The sequence below is a fragment of the Corythoichthys intestinalis genome, chromosome 22, assembly GCF_030265065.1.
Source record: "Corythoichthys intestinalis isolate RoL2023-P3 chromosome 22, ASM3026506v1, whole genome shotgun sequence".
NCBI lineage: Eukaryota > Metazoa > Chordata > Actinopteri > Syngnathiformes > Syngnathidae > Corythoichthys > Corythoichthys intestinalis.
Genome location: NC_080416.1, coordinates 10,347,413 through 10,362,365, shown reverse-complemented (window position 1 = coordinate 10,362,365; position 14,953 = coordinate 10,347,413). Strand labels below are relative to the sequence as shown.

At 38.8% G+C, this 14,953-nt stretch overlaps 1 protein-coding gene across 2 annotated transcripts in view; it reads left to right on the top strand.

Annotated features, from left to right (window-relative positions):
* Nucleotides 1-14,930, top strand: part of itgb8 (integrin, beta 8) — a 34,639-nt gene extending 19,709 nt beyond the window's left edge. For both annotated transcript variants that reach the window (XM_057827734.1, XM_057827735.1), the window contains 7 exons: nt 324-464; nt 4,757-5,165; nt 5,297-5,519; nt 5,588-5,694; nt 7,807-7,914; nt 11,042-11,205; nt 13,221-14,930. In XM_057827734.1, coding sequence (XP_057683717.1) covers nt 324-464; nt 4,757-5,165; nt 5,297-5,519; nt 5,588-5,694; nt 7,807-7,914; nt 11,042-11,205; nt 13,221-13,343 — 1,275 coding nt within the window. In that variant the 3' untranslated portion in view covers nt 13,344-14,930. The remainder of the gene's footprint in view (nt 1-323; nt 465-4,756; nt 5,166-5,296; nt 5,520-5,587; nt 5,695-7,806; nt 7,915-11,041; nt 11,206-13,220) is intronic.
* Nucleotides 14,931-14,953: the final 23 nt, after the last annotated feature.

The window sequence follows — 14,953 nt, the reverse complement described above, 5'->3', positions numbered from 1 at the left end:
TCTGGGCTGTAATCTCACATGCAGTACAGCGCTCCTATTGTTTGTTTCCAGAATCGTCCGAATCCACAGATCTGGGTGCACGCAGGCAGCTGAATTTGAACACAAGCAGTTATTGTAATCGGCATCAGACCCCCCACCCCCATTCCTTCCCGCAATTTAGGTGTCCCGACTATGTAGGAAAAACAAAGATTCTATTTTCAGTCCCACCTTCTTTTCCCATAAGCCTCTTTTTGAGTTCAGAGTAAAAAAAATGAGGGCATTCTGCGGACAACTTTGTCTAAAATTGTCAATGTTGTAAATGGAATGTTTTTTTCTTTTAATAGAGCTTGCTGACAGATGTGACATTGTCAGTGTCGGTGGATGACGAGGCGTTCGGCAGGTACTGGACGTCTGTGTCACCCGTGTGTCCTGAAGGCACCACCGCGAAAGAACGGAGCTGCTCGGGGGTTCAGCCAAACCAGACGGTAAAGCCGCAAATATCCGATGTACTTGTTTTTCTGTTGTTTTTGGTATTCTCATGTCATTAAAGATTAGGAAAGTAATCCAAGTTGAGCGGATTAAATGAAAAGATTTATTAACTCATTGGCTGCATTGAGATAAAGCAATGATAAGTGCTGTCAGAAATAGTTAAAGCTAGGGTTGTTCCGATCATGTTTTTTTGCTCCCGATCCGATCCCGATCGTTTTAGTTTGAGTATCTGCCGATCCCGATATTTCCCGATCCGATTGCTTTTTTTTGCTCCCGATTCAATTCCAATCATTCCAGATAGTTTTTCCCGATCATATACATTTTGGCAATGCATTAAGAAAAAAATGAATAAAACTCGGACAAATATATACATTTTACAGTACATAAGTACTGTATTTGTTTATTATGACAATAAATCCTCAAGATGGCATTTGCATTATTAACATTCTTTCTGTGAGAGGGATCCACAGATAGAAAGACTTGTGACTTTGTATATTGTGACAAAATATTGCCATCTAGTGTATTTGTTGAGCTTTCAGTAAATGATACTGAAGACTGAAGGCCATGCCCAAATGCATGATGGGAAGTGGAACCATGACTGTGCGTAGTGCTACCAATTGATATATCTTCTCTGCGTTGGGAAATAACATAAGGTGTTAAGAAAAAGATCAATTGCTACCTTGCTTCCCCACATTGCTTCCCATGATATGTCTAATCGAAGGGAGAGGGATTGTAAGGCTTTAGCCAATTAAAATAAGGCACCAAAGGCTGCCAAAATTCACTCTACTCATTTAACGCTGCCTTTTAGCTCTCTATATAGGCAAAACGGCGCCATTACAGATGGAGTGCGACAATGCGTGAGTGGGTCGTGCAGCGCATGCATTAATTGCGTTAAATATTTTAACGTGATTCTTTTTTTTAAAAAATTAATTACTGCCGTTATTGGGATAAATCTGAAATCCCTACCTTAAGCCTAAACTAAAGACTCTGGATGAGTGTCTGAAACGTAAATTACAATTAGAAAACAATTAAATAAAAAAATATATATATATTAAAAAAAGGCATGGCCGATATTTTTTTGCTGATTCCGATACTTTGAAAATGATCGGGACATCTCTAGTTAAAGCTTTAACTACATTTCATATTTCCATAGGATTCATGAATAAACTCTCAGAGTTTGCATCTTAACTCATTGAAAAATTGGACAATGCAAAAAATATTCCATGTTTTTTAGTCATATAGTCATATAAGTATTTGGACAGTTAAAATTTTGCCAAAACTATAGTAGCGTTGCATATTAGCGCACACCCCTGTAATGTGCAAAAGAAAACTTCAGTTCCATTTTGTCCTCTTGCTTTATTTTCACTCCCTAATCTCCTCATGAGTCGCCTCTCCTCCCACTGAATCACGCCTCAGTAGTTCGCCCCTTTAATCCATGGCTGAATAAAATGAATTATGGAAAGTACCCGATTCTTATCAACGTAGCGATTAAAAGAAAGAAAAAAAAGGCAAAAAATATGTGCATACTTTACCGTACTAATTAACTCAATGGCTGCCATTGACAAATATGTGAAATACAATTGGTTTGAACTGGGAGCGGCTGGCAGTCACTCCCTTGACTGTAGTTTCCCCAAAATGAACAAGAAGTAACCCGGAATAATAGAAAGGGGTAAACCTCGGTTCACTACATTTCCCACAGTTTAATTTACATTAACAGTGGAAAACACATACAAGAGAACCCTTCTTTCTAAGCAGCTTCCTACTCAAGTCTTGCAGGTTAGCAAATTCACACAGTTTCACAGTTTAATGTTATGCTAACTCTGATGCAGGTGGACTTTCAGTCGCAAAATTAGTGGGGTGTTCCCCACCTCCACAATATTGATGTATTTTTACATTACTTACAGTGGCTGCTGCTGGCAAAAAAACTTTTAATACCCTTCTCTTCAGAGGGGGCGGATGGGGCGGCATGTTGTCGACATGTATTTCTGTCAGGGTTGTGTTTGTGTGTGTGTTCATCAGCCAATCAAATGTGCATTTGACGAGGGGAAAATGGAGTGGCACATTCAGTAAATGAAAAGGGGTAAATGGAAGTCTGAACATAATGAAAATAATTCACTTAATAATGGTAGGGTCAATTCTATCCTTACGACATATGGGAAGATGATCTAAATTACCTATAACTGAAGTCATTAACTAATGCGAATAAGGTTGCTTGACCAACGTGACCAAGAATAACCTCAATCTCAACAGGAAGTGACCCAGAAGTAAGATCTACTAGTCCTACTAAAAAAATTAGCATATTGTGATAAAGCTCATTATTTTCTGTAATGTACCGATAAACATTAGACTTTCATATATTTTAGATTCATTACACACAACTAAAGTAGTTCAAGCCTTTTATTGTTTTAATATTGATGATTTTGGCCCCAAAAAAAAAAAAAGGCAAGAAAAACAAAAATCCCTATCTCAAAAAAATAGCATATCATGAAAAGGTACTCTAAAGAGGCTACTAACCTAATCATCTGAATCAATAAATTAACTCAAAACCCCTGAGGCTTTTAAAAACTCCCAGCCTGGTTCATTACTCAAAACCGCAATTGTGGGAAAGGCTGGCGACCTGACTGCTGTCCCAAAGGCCATCATTGAAACCCTCATGCAAGAGGCTAAGACACAGAAATTTCTCAGCGAATAGGCTGTTCCCAGAGTGCTGTATCAAGGCACTTCAGTGGGAAGGAAAAAGTGTGGCAGGAAACGCTGCACAACCAGAAGAGGTGACCGCACCCTGAGAAAGATTGCGAAGATGGGCCGATTCCAGACCTTGGGGGACCTGCAGAAACCTGCAAATGGGCTACAAAAGACGCATTCCCCAAGTGAAGCCACTTTTAAACCTGAAACAGCAGCAGAAGCGCCTGACCTGGGCTACAGAGAAGCAGCACTGGACTGTTGCTCACTGGTCCAAAGTACTTTTTTCAGATGAAAGCAAATTTTGCATGTCATTCAGAAATCAAGGTCCCAGAGTTTGGTGGAAGACTGGGGAGAAGGAAATGCCAAAATGCCTGAATTCCAGTGTCATGTACCCACAGTCAGTGATGGTCTGGGGTGCCATGTCAGCTGCTGGTGTTGGTCTGCTGTGTTTTATCAAGGGCTGGGTCAATGCAGCTAGCTATCAGGAGATTTTGCCCACTTCATGCTTACATCTGCTGAAAAGCTTTATGGAGATGAAGATTTCATTTTTCAGCACGACTTGCCACCTGCTCACAGTGCCAAAACCACTGGTAAATGGTTTACTGACCATGGCTTTACTGTGCTCAATTGGCCTGCCAACTCTCCTGACCTGAACCCCATAGAGAATCTGTGGGATATTGTGAAGGGGAAGTTGAGAGACACCAGACCCAAAACTGTGGATGAGCGTGAGGCCACTATCAAAGCATCCTGGGCCTCCATAACACCTCAGCAGCGCCACAGGCTGATTGCTTCCATGCCACGCCGCATTGAAGCAGTCGTTTCTGCAAAAGGATTCCCGACCAAGTATTGAGTGCATAACTGATATAATTGAAGGTTGACTTTTTTTTGTATTAAAAAACACTTTTTTGTATTGGTCAGATGCAATATGCAAATTTTTTGAGATAGGGATTTTTGGTTTTTCTTGACTTTTTTGCCAAAATCATCAATATTAAAACAATAAAAGGCTTGAACTACTTTAGTTGTGCGTAATGAATCTAAAATATATGAAAGTCTAATGTTTATCAGTGCATTACTGAAAATAATGAACTTTATCACAATATGATAATTTTTTTAGAAGGACTAGTATAGCCGCCAATGGCAGCACAACCAAGTGTTCCAATCATTGCTATTAACTCAGAGTCCAAATGGAAAGAAATCACAGATAGCGGAGATGGTTTGAATCCCGACTCATTCTGCCTGCTGTCGAGCTAAATGGCAGTAAATGATAATGTTTCAAGTGCATGCGTATTAGGACCGTAGGTAAAAGATCTTTTTTAATGAGTTTAATTGTAGAGCATAATATCTACTTCCCACACATTAGAGCCTTAACAGAAGCTAGCATTTCAATAGCCTTCTGCTCCTAAATGTCCTTATCAAGTGGGGGAACAAAGACACTATTTTTGGCTCAACCTCTTTTCCCGCCGTAAACCTCCAACTCTGTGGGCAAATCTAGGGAGGTTACAACTTTCACTAATCCCACTAGTCATGCATTTGTCTCCCACAAGCCTAAAAACAACACAACAAGCAACCCTGACAAATTGGTTTGTTTTTTAACCAAACACAGGTCTACTTCAACATCACCGTCGGCCTACGTTCCTGTCCCGACAATGGATCGGATGAAGACATCCGAGTGATGGTTCGCCCGGTGGGCTACAATGAATCTACTACTGTGAGGATCCACGCAAAATGTCAGTGCGGTTGCGAATCAACGGGACGCTGCGGCGAGACTCTGCGGTCACCATGCGAGGGGACGATGGACACTAACGGTCATGACCAAAGGTCACTTCAGGGACTTGTTAATGAATCAGACTGGAACTGTCGAGCGGAAGGCTCGGACGTGGATTGTAGCGGTCGAGGAGTGTGCGAATGTGGGAGGTGTGTGTGCGAGCGTGGTAGACTTGGCAGCGTCTACGGGAAATACTGCGAGAACGATGACTTCTCCTGTTCTTATGAAGGTGGACTACTGTGTGGGGGTGAGTTTTTTAATAGCTACCATTCATTTTAAAGACAGAATTCTACATTAACTGCCATTGACAATGATAGACCTCCAATGATTAGATGCATGAGTTAAGTCATAAAATGGTCTTCGGTCTATTTTATTCAGGACATGGCGTGTGCGTCTTAGGTGAATGCGTATGTGATGACAACTGGACAGGCGATAGCTGCAGTTGTCCCATCTCCACAGCGACCTGTCAATCACCTGACGGTTTGCTGTGCAGCGGGCGAGGCGTATGCGAGTGCGGCCGGTGCGTGTGTCACGATCACAAATACTCCGGAGACTTCTGTGAGCGATGTCCTGCTTGTCAAAGCTCCTGCGTATCAAACTGGTACTTCATTTTTGTTTTACTGCCACAAATCATTATGGGGACGTGTTTATAAAGATGTGTTTTTACAGGAAGTGTGTGGATTGTCATATGTCACACGGGTTAAAACAACAAGAGGCGGGACACTGCAACCGAACTTGTGATACGGATGTTTTTTACAACAGTGATGTGAAATCAGGTAGGGCACTTTTAGTTAATCTTATTGAAGTTAGGGGTGCCACAAATGATTATTTAAATAGTCGTTTAATTTTGTGATTAGTTGGCTAGTTGTTGGCTTATACATAAATCACATCTTATTTCCTGTTATATTAGTCTGGATTTTACATGTTAGCTGGGAATGGAACCAAAAATTATGCGCTAAAGTTTGGACCATAAATATGATGTAAAATATCTTTTTTTTTTTCATTTAAAATACTATATTAATAAAAAAAAGATTAAAAATAAAATATTTGTTTTTTTATTCAGGTTTTTTATTTTAATTTCAAATTTTTTGTTTAACAAATGATTATTGAATTAAGAAATGGATAAGAGAATGTGCCATTTTTTTCCATTATTATTTAATGGGGGGGGGGGGAGGGGGGGAACATAAATGAGAATACTTTTATTACCTTTTAGGGTTGTTCCGATCATGTTGTTTTGCTCCCGATCCGAACACGATGTTTTAGTTCGAGTATCTGCCGATCCCGATATTTCCCGATCCGATTGCTTTTTTTTGCTCCCGATTCAATTCAATTCAACTCAATTCAATTGCTCCAAGTATCTTTTTTTATTGTCCAACATGACACTGCTTTGGATTAAAACAAAGCTTATCAGCACTGCGCCATAAAATATGTAAACAATAAACATAACCCCCTCCGCTTAAAATAAAGTTACATGACGTCACTTCCATGTTCCAAGTTTTTTTCGGTGCCACACTTTGTGAGTGCGACAATAAATGGCAGGGGAGGATGTTTGTTGTTATTATGAACCAATCTTTAAACCGAAACTAAAGACTCTGGATGAGTGTAAGACATTTTGTCTGCAACGTTAAATACAATTAGAAAACAATTAAAAAATATATATACAGTATATATTAAAAAAAAGGCATGTCCGATATTTTTTTGCCGATTCCGATACTTTGAAAACGACGTGATCGGACCCGATCGATTGGGACATCTCTATTCCCTTTTGTTTTTATTTAGATTCTTAATGGTTTCCTTTTTTCATTGGATTTTTATATATTTATTTCAAAATATTAAAAATCAAAGAAATATTTCATGTTTTTTGTTTGATTAGTTTTTTATTTTAATTTCAAATATTTTTTAAACAAATGATAATTGACTTAAATGGATAAGAGAATGTGCCGTTTTTTCCATTATTATTTAATGAAAAATTACAAATATATATAAATGAAAATATTTAGTTTTATTTCCCTTTGTTTTACTGTATTTTTTTAATGAAGCAATAACAGAACATGTAATGCTTTTATTTTTTTAATTAGATTTTTATATATTTATTTAAAAATATTTTAAAATAAACTGAATTATAAAATAGGAGAATATTTACCGTTTTTCCTGTTACTTTTTAAATATTAAAAAAAAGTTACAAAAATAAGTAGATTTCCTCTTATGAGGCCCAAAAAGGGGGATTTTGAAAACTTTTAGGTCAACAATTTCCCTAAAACAACTAATTGACCATCAAAATTAGGGATGTTCCTATTCGATCACGTGATCGGAAATTGGGCCAATTGCACCATTTTGCAGATCAGAATCAAGTGAAAAGGATCGGGTTTTTAATTAAAAATATATATTTATGTTTTTCTGCTTTATGATCGTACAGCGCCACAGCCTCTGACCCTCCGTTCTGCTAAGCAGAGCAGCCGCTTGTTTGGTACTTAAAGTTAACGATAACTGACTGGTTTGTAACTTGGTAGCTCTACTATCAAAGGCCCAAATGTGTCAATCATCGTTTAGCTTGTTAAACACTAGCAGTAGTGTGCTGTGGCAACTCATTGTGTAAGTGATAGGCTGTTCTCAGTAGCGTGAGTCTCAAAGCATGAGTGGACTTGAGTGGACTAACTCAATAAAGGATTTAATAAAGATAAGCATTTTTCTACGTTATTCTTGTTGAAAAAAATCTTTATGAAAGCGGCACAGTGGTTGTTAAAAAAAAAACTCGACGGACTCGGGTGCAAAAATATGCCATCGGAACATTCCTAGAAATTAATTTCTAATTTTATTATTATTATTGATTAATTTCATAATCAGTTCAAATAATTCATCAAAATCTTTTTTATCTCTCAACTACGCAGGGGGAAAGCACATTCAATGCATGTACATTGGTAGTGACAACTGCCGCTATTGGTTTCAAATGAGCTCCCAATCTGGACGGAATAAGCTTCACATCAGCACACAAGCAGGTATGACCACTGCAGTCTTGCGCATTTGAGTCAGCGAGTCTGCTGTCAGTTCTGCAGCTGTATTTTACATTTGCACCTTTCGCACACGCAATTTGAAATACACATGTTCAGGTTTACACTTTCACCCACGTCGCACATCCAAGTGTTACAGTTCCTCCCCGCTTGAGTTTTGGAACAAAACTGCTCATTGTGCATTTCCCTCCCCCTTCATCTGCCCTTATCCCCTCAACCCGACGGGACACTGTGCTGACGCCGACTCCTCCCGGGTGTCGCGGGAGCCAGGTTTCCATAGCGACCTTGTTCCGAAACGTCTTTGGGCTCTTTGTTTTGAGCCGGGAGGCTGTCATCTACACATGGCTACACAAATTTACCTATTTCATATTCAGATACATTCATCTTACTTATCTCGTAAGTGTTCTATTAAAACTGAAAAATTCAACTACCGTATTTTACGGACTATAAGTCACAGCTGAGTATGTCACACAAGCCAAACAATGCACAATACGTAGGAAAAGAAGTTTTTTTAAGCATAAACTTCACTTCCAGATGATGAATGGATGGATGGATAAATTACTCCATTTTCACATCAGAAACTTAATACTTGAGGAAAGCATGCAGAATCATCTTAATTTTTCTCAATAAAAGCAATATTTCCTCGTTCTCGAATCTTTCCGAGCTGGACATGAATAGAGTTAGTGACAAAATTTGACAGATGACACTTAATGACATCTGTCATAAGCATTCATCAATACCCATGACCATGACAGTGTCATGTCATAATTATGATGCTCTTATTACAGTCTTATAATGCCGCTGTCAAAGTGTTACCGGTTAGTATCTTTTGGCGTAAATATCCCACAATACAGTGAGGACAGCTGCGGCTTATACAGTGGTATGAAAAAGGATATGAACCTTTTGGAATTTCTCACATTTCTGCTTAAAATCCCCATCAAATGTAGTCTGATCTTTGTCAAAATCACACAGATGAAAAAAAACTGTCTGCTTTAACTAAAACTACCCAAACATTTATAGGTTTTCATATCTTAATCAGGACAGTATGCAAACAATGACAAAAGGGGGAAAAATAAGTAAGTGAACCATCACATTTAATATTTTGTGGGCCCCACTTTGGCAGCAATAACTTCAACCAGACGCTTCCTGTAGCTGCAGATCAGGCTGGCACATCGATCAGGACTAACCCTGGCCCAATCTTATCTACAAAACTGCTGTCATTTAGTCAAATTCCTGGGATGTCTGGTATGGATCGCTGTCTTTAGGTCAAGCCACAGCATCTCAATGGGGTCTGGACTTTGACTTGGCCACTCCAGAACGTGTATTTTGTTCTTCTAAATCCATTCTGAAGTTGATTTACCTCTGTGTTTCGGATCATTGTCTTGTTGCAGCATCCATCCTCTTTTTAGCTTCAACTGTCGGCCTCAGGTTTTCTTGCAAAACATCCCGATAAACCTTTGAATTAATTCTTCCATTAATGATTGCAAGTTGTCCAGGCCTTGAAGCAGCAAAACAGCCCCAAATCATGATGCTCCCTCCACCATGCTTCACGGTGGGGATAAGATGTTAATGTTGGTGAGCTGTTCCATTTTTCCTCCACACGTGAGGTTGTGTGTTACTCCCAAACAATTCAACTTTGGTTTCATCAATCCACAAAATATTTTGCCAAAACTTCCGTGGAGTGTTCAAGTGGCCAATAGGCCTTCATTAAATGCGCACCTTGTATTCCGATGCGCGTTATAGTGCAGAAAATACAGTCTTTTGATGGAATATCTGATAATACAGTGAGGACAGTGTGGAAAACAAGTATTTGGTCTATACCAAAAGTTCATCTCAATACTTTGTTATGTAGCCTTTGTTGGCAATAACGGAGGCTAAACGTTTTCTGTAACTCTTCACAAGCTTTTCACACACTGTTGCTGGTATTTTGGCCCATTCCTCCATGCAGATCAGAGCAGTGATGTTTTGGGGCTGTCGTTGGGCAACATGGACTTTCAACTCCCTCCTCACCCCGTGGCGTCAAACTGATAACAAGAACGGGGAGCAAAAATCCCAGAACCACACAGGGGGACCTAGTGAATGACCTACTGAGAGCTGGGACCACAGTAACAAAGGCTACTATCAGTAAGACAACGCGCCGCCAGGGACTCAAATCCTGCACTGCCAGACGTGTCCCCCTGCTGAAGCCAGAACAAGTCCAGGCCCGTCTGCGGTTCGCTAGAGAGCACTTGGATGATCCAGAAGAGGACTGGGAGAATGTGTTATGGTCAGATGAAACCGAAATAGAACTTTTTGGTAGAAACACAGGTTCTCGTGTTTGGAGGAGAAAGAATACTGAATTGCACCATACCCACTGTGAAGCATGGGGGTGGAAACATCATGCTTTGGGGCTGTTTTTCTGCAAAGGGACCAGGACGACTGATCTGTGTAAAGGAAAGAATGAATGGGGCAATGTCTCGAGAGATTTCGAGTGGAAATCTCCTGGGTCTTTCAGCATGACAATGATCCCAAACACACAGCCAGGGCAACAATGGAGTGGCTTCGTAAGAAGCATTTCAAGGTCCTGGAGTGGCCTAGCCAGTCTCCAGGTCTCAACCCCATAGAAAATCTACGGAGGGAGTAGAAAGTCCGTGTTGCCCAACGACAGCCCCAACACATCACTGCTCTAGAGGAGATCTGCATGGAAGAATGGGCCAAAATACCAGCAACAGTGTGTGAAAAGCTTGTGAAGAGTTACAGAACACGTTTGGCCTCCATTATTGCCAACAAAGGCTACATAACAAAGTACTGAGATGAACTTTTGGTATTGACCAAATACTTGTTTTCCACCATGATTTGCAAATAAATTATTTAAAAATCAAACAATGTGATATTCTGTTTTTTTCCCAACATTCTGTCTCTCATGGTTGAGGTTTACCCATGTTGACAATTACAGGCCTCTCTAATATTTTCAAGTGGGAAAACTTGCACAATTAGTGGTTGACTAAATACTTATTTGCCCCATTGTAACAACGATATGGACCGCAAAAACATTTAATTTGATAACCTTGCATTAAAATCATAAGCTAAACTATGACAAAAATACGGTATTTACGATATCTGTGTGTGTTCGCAGAGTGTGCCAGTAGAGGCCGAGCGGTTGGGACCTTCCTAAGTGTATGTGCACTGACGGTTCTGTGCGGGTTGGTAGTGGTGGCAGTGTCCAGGCTGCTTTTGCAGAAAAGAGGCTGGTCGCCAGGGGACGCCATCAAAGATGGGGAATACAACTGCACCAGGAAGGTAAGTTCACCAGTAAACACTGCGATATTTTGGCAAATATTATTTTGCTGTCAGAAGTTGTGTGAGCGAACCAGCAGACTTCCATCTGTGTTTTACATTTCCGCTCGCCTCCCAACTTTAGTAAACACAGTGTTGGGATGTGCAAGCGTGTTTGATTTATGGAAGTGCGGAGAAAATGTCGGGGGAGGGTGACGGAACTATTTTAGAGTGCTACTTTGACTTATTGCACTTCTCGATCTGGTTACAAGTAGGGTTCCTAAATATATCTCATCAGGGAATATTTCTAGGAATTTTGTTAATTTCAAGTGGTGTATTCGTATTTAGTCATTGGCTGCCACTGACGGCAAAAGACGCCCAAATCATTTTGACCGATGGGGTGGCAGCAATCATTTAAATGTTGTATGAATAAACTCTCACCTCAGGAACATTCCCTTAAAGGTTTGCGTTGTAACTATTGGTCTGCCATTGACAGCAATAGATGTCCATGCCATTTTGACTGGGATGAAAAATGTACTTAATACAAAAATCTAATTAGGTTTTCTTTTCATTGAAATTCCACTCTGTATATACGAATAAACACCTACCTCAGAAACATTCACTCAAAAGTTTGCAACTCATTCACTGCTATTGACAGCGATAAATGTTCAGTTAATTTTGAAAAATGGATTGGAAGTCTGTCGCCTACAATTAAAAGTAATGATAAATTAAAAACAATGCTGTCAGAGTTCAAACTTTAACTCTGGAGATTAAATTTAAAAATGTAACTATTTTCTTTATACAGTATTATATTCAAAATGATTTGTGAACAAATTCTCAATTCAGAAACATTCACGTCAATGTTTACATCCTGCCACCATAAGCGGATTTTATGGGGGGACAGGGGGGACAGGCCTCCCCTGGTGTCCGAAAAGTGTCATTGCATGTAATTGACTTTCCTATATAAAAGTTGAAAACTGCAACAAAAATGAATGAAATGAACAAAAATACATATATTTTTTTATAATGGCTCAAAATTATTTTTCGAGCACCTTAGACGGTCATTTGCTTTGCATATAATTTAAAAAAAAAAATTTTTTTAATGATTTTTTTTCTTTGAACGAAAAAAAAAACTTTTTTTTTTTTGATTGAAGCAACTTTTGGGGGGGATTGAATGACTTAGACACAAATGTCCTAATCATAATATAGCCCAAACACAAAAAGGATTGCTTCAACCAAAGAAAACTTTTTTAATGAAAAATTAAGTGTTGAAATGCAAATTTTTCAATCTAAAATATTTTTACGCATTCAAAAACTTTTTCTATGATTGAAATGTTTCTTTTTTTGATTGAAGTGATTTTCTTTTTTAAAATGTAAAGCAACTGTTTTTCATTGAATAATATAGACACAAATGTCCTAGCCAAAATGTGGCCCAAAAACACATCAACATTACTTCAATCAAAAAAGTTGCTTCAATCAAAAAAACTTGACTTCACAAAAAAAATAAATAAATAAATAAATAAATAAATATAAGAAAAATAGCTTTCACAAGCATTTTTTGTGGGGAATTTCAAAATTATTTTTACATTCAAACACAATGAGTTTCATATTTATTTTTGCATTCAAACACATTTTTTTTAATTGAAGCAACATTTTTTGGTTGAATAATAAAGACACAAATCTACTTCCAAATGGCTCCGCCCAGGGGATACAATTTTTGACTGGGGTAACTACATTGGCACGACACCGGCGGGCGTACCGTATTCAATGGATGACAATCTTGGCGAAAAGTATTGCCTAAGCAGCCTGATTTAAAATTCCCCTCAAGAATGATGGGAAACAAAAAACACACATTGTCAATTTATGATTATAAATATTCTTGTTAATTTTATTGCTGACACTACGTTTCGGGGTCATCAACATGTTGTGCCCCCCCAGCCCCAAAAGTCAAACTCTGCCACAGCCAGAAAATGAGTTTGCAAAGATAACTTTTCATCTTGCTAATTGAACTCATGTCATTTTTTTGTCTGTATTTTCAGGAATTATCCTACATTCCCACAAGCAATGAGAAGACAGTAACTTACAGGAGAGAACGCCCTCCCGACCATTCAGTGGAGATGACCGTTCACGTCAAGATGCCGCTTGGCGAACCCTGGCAATGATACAGGGAAAGGACAATGAGTTGGACTCGATTTTTCTTTACTGTGGATGGGAAAATCCGGATTGTTGTAAGAAATTGAAAAACATATTTTAAAGACTTTGGGACTGAGATGGCCAGTACAGTATTGAGGTTCTGGGTCTGGAGTAGTTGCACTGATTCAAGTCATCTACCAAGTCAGTACCACTCTAATTTATGTGCACGTGTATTTCTATTCATATTTTATCCAAATTGTCTCAGACTGCCCTCTTCTGGCCAATTTGAGGTACGCCTTTTCAATTTCACCATCAATGCTGTGCTATATGACTTGTGGGTTAATTTATGATTTCTGTTTAGTGTTAAGTCGTTTTTCATTGATTCGTTTGTCATTTTTAGAAGTTTCTTCATTTGTGTCAACTGATCAACTGACATTGCATTCCAGGCTTTTTTTTTTTGTTTAGACTTGCACTTGTTTTGTATTATACTACTGAGTGACGGTGATAGACGTCAAATTTATTCATCATGAACTGATTAGTTTGCAGTGCTATCGTCGATGAATTGTCGATTCATGATTATGTTTCAGTGCCGTTGACGGCGATCGGCGTCCAATCCATTTTGATTTGGAGAGACTGGCACCAAATGATCGCTGCCAGCCCTCCCAGGCAAAATGGATATTAGGGCATTAGGTTTGCGGGAACAAATCCACTGGACTAACAATCAAAATGTAACATTTCTGGGAAGAAGCATGAACACGTGACCTCTAATGAGAAGGAAGCTTGCTGTAGCCAACTGAACTGGACTGATGACGTTCTACTTTTGATTTCTCGGTACATGTCCAAGCTAAACTCTAAAGGTACCGAGCTCCAAAATGAGAGATTAGTCTTCCACTTTCTCCTCATGCACTAGTCCTTTTGAATTTGAGGCGATGTTTACAGCAATAGCTGCTTTATTTGTTTTTGCGAAGCCAGAACAGTACTATTTATTGTCATGTGTTTTCTTATGACTTGATATGTTAGTTGTAATATTCTACAATGAGTCTACTTGAGTTGTAATGTCGGTTTCTGTCTCCTCGCCCTAAAAATCAGCAATAAGTGAATCATCTCATTTGGAGTAACAACAGCACTTGTGTGGAGTTTTGGTATCCGCTGTGATTTGTTGCGTAGCTTGTTATAATATCTCAATAAAAGAGCGAGCGTTTTCAAAGAGCGAGGCCAATTATGATTTTTGTTACTGAAAATGTCAATACTGTACACGTTTGTCATGAACACTTGGTGGGGATGTAAACAAAATTCAAGAAAAGCATGAAACTTGGGGAAATTTTTGATTTTGGCTATCACTGTCTAAAAGTAATTCAACTAAAAAAAATGTCTTTGCTTCACTGAAGTATGCAGAGAATACTCAGACAAGTGTGATTTGACAGTTTGGAATGTTGTTCAAGTTTAAGATGGAATTCACGGTTACAAAAGAGCTGTTGGACGTTTGCCACCAGACATGAACAAAATAATGAGGAAAAATTAACCTGAAGTACAGTTAACGTGTGCATTTATTAATCTGACTAAATCATTCCTTTTTCTAGGAACAATAAATGGTAATTTTCTGTTGTGGAGACAAATATATACGTTTTTTCTGACGTCA